The sequence below is a fragment of the Echinops telfairi genome, unplaced genomic scaffold, assembly GCF_000313985.2.
Source record: "Echinops telfairi isolate 266 unplaced genomic scaffold, ASM31398v2 ScPeMD7_70;HRSCAF=299, whole genome shotgun sequence".
In the NCBI taxonomy this organism is placed as follows: Eukaryota; Metazoa; Chordata; class Mammalia; order Afrosoricida; family Tenrecidae; genus Echinops; species Echinops telfairi.
This window is the reverse complement of record NW_022103968.1, coordinates 25,572,801-25,581,948: the sequence shown is the minus strand read 5'-3', so window position 1 is coordinate 25,581,948 and position 9,148 is coordinate 25,572,801. Positions and strand designations below refer to the sequence as shown.

The 9,148-nt window shown below is 38.8% G+C and overlaps 1 protein-coding gene across 1 annotated transcript in view; it reads right to left on the bottom strand.

Annotated features, from left to right (window-relative positions):
• The window catches only part of PCGF6 (polycomb group ring finger 6), a 29,675-nt gene that overhangs the window by 16,390 nt on the left and 4,137 nt on the right, over window positions 1–9,148 (bottom strand). The window contains exons 2-8 of the mRNA XM_030886017.2: window positions 9,062–9,145; window positions 8,142–8,241; window positions 7,957–8,053; window positions 6,956–7,011; window positions 6,799–6,858; window positions 5,643–5,751; window positions 2,068–2,095 (exon numbers count right to left, since the gene is read on the bottom strand). Of these exons, the coding sequence (XP_030741877.1) occupies window positions 2,068–2,095; window positions 5,643–5,751; window positions 6,799–6,858; window positions 6,956–7,011; window positions 7,957–8,053; window positions 8,142–8,241; window positions 9,062–9,145 (534 nt within the window). The remainder of the gene's footprint in view (window positions 1–2,067; window positions 2,096–5,642; window positions 5,752–6,798; window positions 6,859–6,955; window positions 7,012–7,956; window positions 8,054–8,141; window positions 8,242–9,061; window positions 9,146–9,148) is intronic.

The window sequence follows — 9,148 nt, the reverse complement described above, 5'->3', positions numbered from 1 at the left end:
TATCCTTGCCTCTACCCCTGGTCAGGAGACAGAGGGACAGTGGCAAAGCCCTGTCCCCTCAAGGGACAACACAGCGTAGGGAACCACTGCCTGTGTCAGGCGCCCAGGAAGTCCCTGACCCCGTCAGGTACAGGTAAGGATGGTGAAAGGCTCCTGGCAGACTGTCTGTGACATTAAATTGAGAGGTAGCCCCTGCTATCACTCAAGGGAGCCCACATGTGGGCGAGGCCAGGCTTTCCTGCTGGGGCTCTGGGGTCAGCAGTCTGGCTGCCCCTGTCCCAGCCCAGCTCCTCCAGGAGGGCTCACCGGTTCCATCAACGAGGAGCCAGTGTCTGGACCACACCGCGTCCTCACAGGGGTGTTGTGCATCTTTTTGCCATAATTTTAAGCAATATTTCCTGATTTTTCCCTCTAGCCTCAGGTAACCAGTAATTGACTGTAGGCTCTGGCATTTGCCTATTCTAGACATTTCAGATAAGTGGGATCATTCCATATCTACCCCTTTGTTTCTGACTTATTTCACTTAGCATTGGGTTTTCAAAGTTCACCCATATGGCTGCATGCATTAGGATTCATTCCTTATTTCTTCTATTTTAATCAATTATTTTCTTTTTTGTTGCTGTCAAGAATATACATAGCAAAACATATAATAATTCAACAGGTTCTACACGCACAATTCAGTGACAATGATTACCTTCAAGTTGTAGGACTATTCTCACTCTCCTTTTCTGAGTTATACTTTCTCCATTCACATACACCCACTGTTCTCTAAGTTTTTTATTTCATCCTTTGAGTTGCCATTGTCAGTTTCATCCCTTACAGTTTTACAAAGAGAGCACAATGCCCAGGGTAAACATCATTTACCAATCAAGCCTATCTGTTTGTTGGGTTGAAGAAGATTTCGGGAGCTATTGATGGAGCGCACTTCCACTCTGGACACACAGGGAGTAACCCAGAGTCAAGCACTTTGGTTTTAGGAGCCTATGACTCAATAGCTGTGCCACACAGAAATGTATCTGTCACTTTCCCACCCAGCATACCACTATGGAGGGTTCCTGAGGTCTGTCACCAGTCAAACTCCCACATTCACTGCCAGGGAGTCAATTCCAACTCCTAACAACACTGTAGCACAGGGTAGAACTGTCCCTGTGAGTTTCCAAGACTGAAAATCTTTACGGAAATAGAAAGCCTCCTCTTTCTCCCATTAGTTTGATGTTTTATACTTTAGGAGTTCAAAAACCAGAGACTTAACATTGCTTTCCTTTTATCATACTGATATGGGGGGGGGGGGGAGCCTATAACATACTTCCTCCAGAGAAGTATCTATCTAGCTCTATGCTTTAATTCATTATCTGTAAACCAGTATTATTTCTAAAACAAAAAACAGTATGCCCAAATAAAACTCACCCAATTTTTAGCATGAACTTGGACAAAGGCACTGAAAATATAAACAGATCAGCTACTTAACTCCCTTTACTACCTATTTCCAATCTGAAGTAACTGTGAAAGAGCCTGATTTCCCCCTTTAAAAAGTTACCCTTCCCTGAGTCCCTCATGCTGTGGTCACCACACTGTACAAAGGCAGCTATGAGTTGGCAGACTTTCAGATAATTCTGAATTTAAGTATGTTACAAAGTTCATTCTGACTTCTCAAATCGCAGTAAATTATTGAAATAACAAATTAGGGCAGGTTAACTTGAGCCAAAAATATTACATGCAAACAGAATCATTAAGCTCATATTAACTCTAAATGGGAATTATGTAAAAACGCTTTGAAACATGTATCAATAAATTAACAGCATTTGACTTTTAGAGCTTTAAACATTTCTTTCTTTTCTTCACTGTTCTGAATGAATAATAAATCTTTATTTAATAAATCTCTTTCCTTATAAACCTATTACAAGAGAATGTTATTAAATGCATTTCATAATTCAATAACTTCTATGCATGTAATAGTCTTTATTGTAGTTGAAGACATTCTCCTTATAATTGCTAATCTGACTCAACATTTGTGTGTTACACAATCCTCTTGTAAAATGAAAAAAAATGAAAATGAAAAATAAATACCTTGAAATGTCCTGTGCCTTCATTAGCACTGAAAAATGAGGGGAAAAAAATCAATCAATATTTAATTTTTTTAAATGATGCTTAATTATGTAACAGGAAAATAATATAAAGATATGAAGAATATTGATTTATTTGAAAATTTTCAGGCACTGACATACAATTCCTTATGAACTAAAATTAGTTGTCATTTCTGCCACCTAGTGGTAAGACTAAGGCAACTCCCTAAAACATTTTACTTAGTTTTCAATATTTAGGACTCCTGGTGGCACTCTGGGCTAAGCACTAGGCTGTTACTGGCAAGGTTGACAGTTCAAATCCACTAGCCATACAATGAAGGTGTCTGCTCCTGTGAAGATTTACAACCTCAGAAACACCGAAGAGCCGTTTGACGCTGTCGTGGGCAGTCACTATGAGTCAGAATAACTTGATGACAGCGGGTTTCAAGAATTAAAAAGTGCATTAATATCTAGATTCTTCTCTTTTTATTTTTCCAGTTTAAAGTTTGTCTTCTTAAAAATATCATAACAACATATTTTTCCCCTATAGTAACCTTTAAAAGAGTTCCTTTGTAAGGTAAGATTTCTTATAAGGATATTATAATGATTAAAAAAGGGGGGGGCTATTATAATCTACTATATACAAGGCATATTAGATGTTCATAGATTTTGCATGTTTCTCATTTCACCTTAGTCTACAACAGACTGAAAATTAGGCAATCTACAGATGAGGGAAATGAGGCGCAGATAAATTGAATAACTTGCTTAAGGTTACTGAGTGGTAACGATGGGATCGAAACAGGTGTGCTCAATACCAAAGCCCTTATGCTTTCTTTCCTACCACTTCGTGAAGAATGGAATTTTAGTATAATATTCATGTGGTAATACTACATATAAATATGCAAACTAGCTATAGAACACCCATTAATATAAGAATCATCTGTATAGGATACATGACAAATGGGTATATAATTTCTGTCTGAATACCCAGAGAGAGAGAAAGCAAGTCAACCCATCCAATTATGGTCAACTTTCGTTAGAAATTACTTGCTTACACTGAATCAAATATGTTTCCTTGTAACTTATACCTACTGGTATTAGTTTTGTGTTTTGATACAATGTCAATTAAATACAATCTTTCTTTTATGTGATAATCCCTTAAAGATTTGATGTTAATTTGAGGGGTTACGATTTCTTTCTTTTCCAGACTGAAGATGTTTTGTTCCTTCCATTACCAATTATGACAACATGGTTTTCTGATTTTTATTGTTCTAGATATATCTCAGTTTATCAGTATCCTCCTAAAATATTATACTCAGAATCAGGCACAATACCTTAGTCAGACAAAAACAGAAGATAGATTGCATTAAACTTTTGGCAGCCGTATCTCATGTGAAACTATTCTCTTTCATATGCAGATATTGTATATATTATAGCACCATGGCCTACTTTTACCTTTGGTTTTGAATGACCCTGAAATATTTCAATATTTATATTATATATTGGTAATCATTTACCCATTTTAGGAATACTATTATGCTCATGCTTACAATAATCCTGTGGGTTGCTATTATAATCCCCATTTTAGCAAAATAGAAACTAATAATCAGAAAGGTTAAGCTATTTCCCAAAGTATATATACCTTAAGTTGAACTCTTCCAAGTCTATGCTTTCTTTATACTATATTGCCTGTCTGCAGTTACTTCTTTTTATAATCCTCTACTTTCCATGGAGTAATTGATGAACAAAAAGAAGAAACTATCATAAAATCACAAAATATGGATATCCAACTAAAGCAGGAGACCTAAGGTCATATGGCAGTGGGTGAAAAGTTACTATCCACTGGTTCAACCTGCTTCATTTTCCCCTAATTTCCAGTTGATGCAGAATAATGAGCTGGACTGAAACTGCCACATCAGGTTGAAGCTCATCTTCCACTCATCCTGCTATGAAAAGAGCTTCCCGTGATGACCCCCAGCAGCCTGTGAAAACTAGGGGATTTAACTCTGGCAAGTGGTGACGTCAAAAAAACTCCTTGCTATTGGAAAGTCTTCCCCTACCTCACAAATTATTTGAAAAGAGATAATGGACAACGTTATGAGACCGAATCTCCATCACACATGTCAGGCATATTCTTATTTTACAAAGAGGGAAGCTGAAGCTGTGAGGATACTGAAAGTTTTATCAGAAACCATGAATGACATGTATTTTTTTTTAATGGCATATTAAAACTATATTCTGAGCACTTAACACTTCGCAGGGCAGAAAAAATATCTTAAGAATAAACAAAAATGTGATTTGTTCAAAGTTGCCAAGCTAAAAACAGCAGATGTAAGACAAATCCAGATCTCCTTATTGTTTCAATCTAGTACAGACTGTGTTAAAATGTAACAACTTTGGGAAGTGGTAATAATTACTGTTAGCATTGAGGTAGACTCACTCATTAGTAAAGTCAGTCATGCTTAAATACAGATTTCTGCTCTGCTCAAAGAATGACATAAATGAGTGGCACCGAAATCCCAATTCATAGACCCTATGGGACAGGGTAGAACTGCTCCATAGTTTTAGAGGCTATACATCTATATGGAAGTGGACTGCCACATCTTCTTCCTAGAGAGTGGTGAGTTCAAATCACCAATCTGTAAGCAGGCAAGTGCTGAACCACTGTGCCACGAGGGCTCCTTAACAGTAAGTGGCCCAGCTGTCCTGTATTTTCGATCCTTGATTAATAGTACGCCACTTTTCAACCAAGGTACTAAAAATAGAATTCTCAGAATTTGGCCTCGACTCGATGGCGCCAAGTTTGGTCTTGTGGTTTTGGTACCGTATAGTAGTAGAAAGGGTCATTATTAAAAAATAATAATTAAAATCAACTTAATGATTTAAATTTTGGAATTACTTAGTTTCTTTTCATTCCTCCAAAGAGATCTTTATTTCATTATCATCATATTTCACTATTCGTAAATTCTGGGGCTCCATAGCAGTGTTCAAAAAGCTTCCTGTCTCTTATGAATTGATAATATTAGTAATGCCACAAGATGAAAAGATAGAGACAAATACAGCATGCCACAAGTGAGATATTAAATGAATGATATACATGACCCAGATGTAATAAGTAGGAAATGCTCGAGAAGTTAGTCTTCAGTGACACAAACTAGGCTAGCGATATTTTCCAACAAGGCATGTTATTCTGTAAACTATAGAAGTATCCTTTAAAACTATAACTTGATATGTAGGAGCCTTGATGGTGCAGTGGTTACATGCTGGGCTGCTTACCACAAGGTCAGCAGTTCGACAATCCCAGCCATCCCTCAGGAGAAAGACAAAGTTTTCTTCTCCCTTTAAGAGTTACAGTCTCAGAAAACCACAGGGGAAGTTCTACTCTGTTATATAAGGTCACTCTGAGCTGTAATCAATTCGATGACACAGAGTATGATAGCTTGATACATGCAAACCTTATTGTTCTTCTTTTTATACCTTTTTGCTATGTCTTAACTATTTCATAGTTAATTTTTCTAGGGACATATGAATAATTCGACTTTATTTGAAGATTAAGAGGTAGGTTTTTAGGGTACTCACCCAATGAACTCCAGTAATAAAGACATGTCAAGTTCAGGTGGAATCCGAAACACTGATTCCAGGGCTTTCTTAGATTTTCCTTTGCTTGAAGGGACTGGTTGCGGAGCAGCTATTTCAGAGCCAAAAAAGAGTAAGGACAAAAAATGTTGAGTGAGAACAATGAAAAGGGAATTAAAAACGTGTGTACTATCTAGCCTATAATCCAAGATAAAGTGTAGATCACTGTTTTGGCAGACCTCCTGGATCATTCCAGAAGTATCACCCACTTTGGGAAACTGGTTTAAACCAAGTAGCCCCTTGAAGGGAGAAAAATGAAGCTGTCAGCTGACGTAAATATTTTCTTGGAAACCCTAAGGAGCAGTTCCACTGCCTTATAGTGTCGCTATGAGTCACGATCCGTTTGATGGCAGTGCGTTTGGGTTGGCTTATAACCCTAGGGTACACGTGGCTGTGATGCTGACTGCATAAGGTTTTCACAGCTGACCTTTCAGAAGCAGATTCGATTGCCAGGCCTATATTCTGAAGTGGCTCTGAGTGGAATCAAACTGCCAACTTTTTAGCTAGTAGTTGAGCTCTTACAACCTACCTTTCATACCACCCAGGGACTCCACATAAGTGGTACTACTGCCTCCCCACCCACAGCCTTTTTTAACTGACAAATTGGATTTAAAGGCACCCACATATTAAGAAAAGGACCAGAATGTTAGAATTTGACTTCCATTCAGAGATAGCACCATCATCTTAAAAACTAATGTTTGAGCAGTTACTATGTGCAAGGCACTGTTTTAAGTGCTTTATATTACTCAATCTATCTTTACAATTTTATGAAGTGTTATAATTACCTACCATTACGCCTACACTGTAAAAGTAGAATCAGAGATATTAATTTGCCAAAGTCACACAGCTAGTAAAACGGTAGAGCTGAGATCAAACTCGGGTCACCTAGTTACAGAGCTTTCCCTCTTTAATTCCTATAAACAATTAATAGTCCACCACACAGAATCTTCAAAATCTCTCTTCTTGATCAGAAAATAACTAGCTATCATCAGGTAGAACCCCAATAGGAAGGAAACCTTATCAAATTAGTTTTGTTTGCTTCTTTTAACAAATTAGCATTTTAATCTGTAACTATATTATGGCAGACACCCAAACTTACCAGGTTTAGGCACTTCTAGACCTCTTTCTTTATAGAAATCATGCATTTGCTTTTTTTCTCCTAAAAAATGACAAAACACAGACTAAATTACACTTAAAATATAACTAGTGGAGCCAGCAGAGACTGGGATTCAGAACTATGAGTAAAATAAACTTACTTTCCTCTAGATCGATCACTAATTTGTACACTATGTCTTGTAACTGTCGGTCCAACCTAATAAAAGGAAAGGATGGAGAATACCTCAGAATTGAGAAAACGCATTTGGGCAGAGTAAATGATGCATTTGTGGGTAATAAATGATGCCTTCTCTTGGGAGTGGATTTCTCCTTTCTCAGGTTAGTTACTTTTCGGTTGCATAAATAATGTCTACAATATAACTCACCTAAGAGAACCTCAAGTAATTAAAAATTAGCAAGTAATTGTGGATGGTCTTGAATACTGTTGTTTACTCAACTGTCCCCACACGCCCCTGCCCTAAGAAGGTGAGCTTGAAGGCAGAGCCTGTCTCTTAAACGTCTTTGTATATCTTTATATTCTGTGTAGGTAGTAAAAATGAAACAACATTTGCTGAATTAATGAAAGATATTTACTTGTTGGATTTTTCTTCCCTTAACATAAACTTAACACTTGATGCTCAGGAATAGAAAAGTATTAAAACACAATGACCCATAACAGACTTTTCTAAAGGGAAATCAGTTGCTTCAAGTACTAGTTTAATATGCAAATGACAAGTCTAAACTAGCCTCATTATCTTGAGTGCTGGAATTAAAATACGCAAGAAAAAAAGGTCTGTATTGCAATAATAATAACAGCAAAATAAGAAAAAAAAGAAAAAGAAAAAAGAAAAAAAGGTCTGTACCTCATTAAAAAAAAAAGTCTATAAAGCCCCACCTAATTCCCAATAAAAAGTTAATGATATTAATCATAATAGTAAGTCACCAGCAAATAGTGCAGTGCCTGGTATGTAGTAAGTGCTCAATGGATATTTCTTAAAATAATAAGTAGTACCCTGTCTTCTAATTTTTGTTTGTTTGTTTGTTTTGTTGTTGTTTTTTCCTGTCTTCTAATTTTAAGATTGTCTAAGAATTTATTCCCAATTACAGAACTGCAAGCATTCAGAAAAAGTATACTTAAAAGTTACTTAGATAATCCTCTTACCTTATGTTATAAAGAGGTTGTGTTTGATGTACTACTATGTTGCATTTTGGGCATCTGTTGCTATAGTAAAAATGTCTCACAATGCAGCTTTTACAAACTGTGGGAAAACATACATTTTCATTAGGATGCTTGCCAGCCATTTCTAAAATAGAAAATATATACAAGAATATGATCTGCATGCTTACAGGTATGAAGACACTCAGTAATGGTAGTAGCATCTATTAAGTAACCTTTACAGATGGAACACAAGATATACGGGGTCAGCTCAGAGAGGTTAATCAGGCGCTGCAAAGGCAATGGAGAGAGACTTAGACTAAACCATCATTACCAAAGTCATTATTAACAATGTGTCGCCAATTCGCCAAAGGAAACAGTGTACTCCCGGGGCAAACATAGTATTTTCCCTCCAACCCTGCGGAAGTTACAATAACATGTTTCAAAAAGATTTCCTTTGCAAAGATCGAATGTATACTGCCAGGAAGGGAGAGGGTGGCTCCTATTTTATGAATTACTTGGGAGACCCTGGAGTGCTCAGGGCTAGGCGAGTGACAGTCACTGCTCCGGGACAGAAAGATGAGGCTGTAATCTCCCAGAAAAGCTTAGTCTAGAAACCCTTTATTGTGTCGCTGTGAGTCGGAATCAACTCGAAGGCAATGGAGTTTGTAGTGGTGTTGTCGAGACTGCTAACCGCAAGGTGGTGAGTTCAAACCCACCATCCATCCAGCTCAGGCTCCGGGCGGAGGGTGGGGCTGTCAGTATTGGTGCAGAAAGCCTGAACAGGGTCGCTGTGGGTCGGGATCGCCCAGAGGGCAGTGGGTTGGGGTGTTTGTGGGTGGGGTGGTGGCTTCCAGACACTGGTGCTCACGTTGAATACGCTGATGCGGGCTGGCTGTATGAAGCGGGCGCTAACACCCGTTTAAAACCCTTCCGTGGCTGGGAGCACCGTCCTAACACCCTGCAGAAGCGGGCCGTCGGTGTCCTTGTCGCCGAGGCCGGCTCCCGGCGACCCGATGCGCAGAGGGAGGGCGCAGCCAGGAGCCCCCGCGGCAGATGGTGGGCAGCGCGGGCCCGCACCCGGAGACCCCCGAGGCCTCCTCCTAAGTACCTCCTCCTCATCCTCCGACTCCGGCCGGCCCCCCTCCAGCCTCAGCGAGAAGTGGCTCAACTCTTCCTCCTCCTCCTCCTCCTCCTC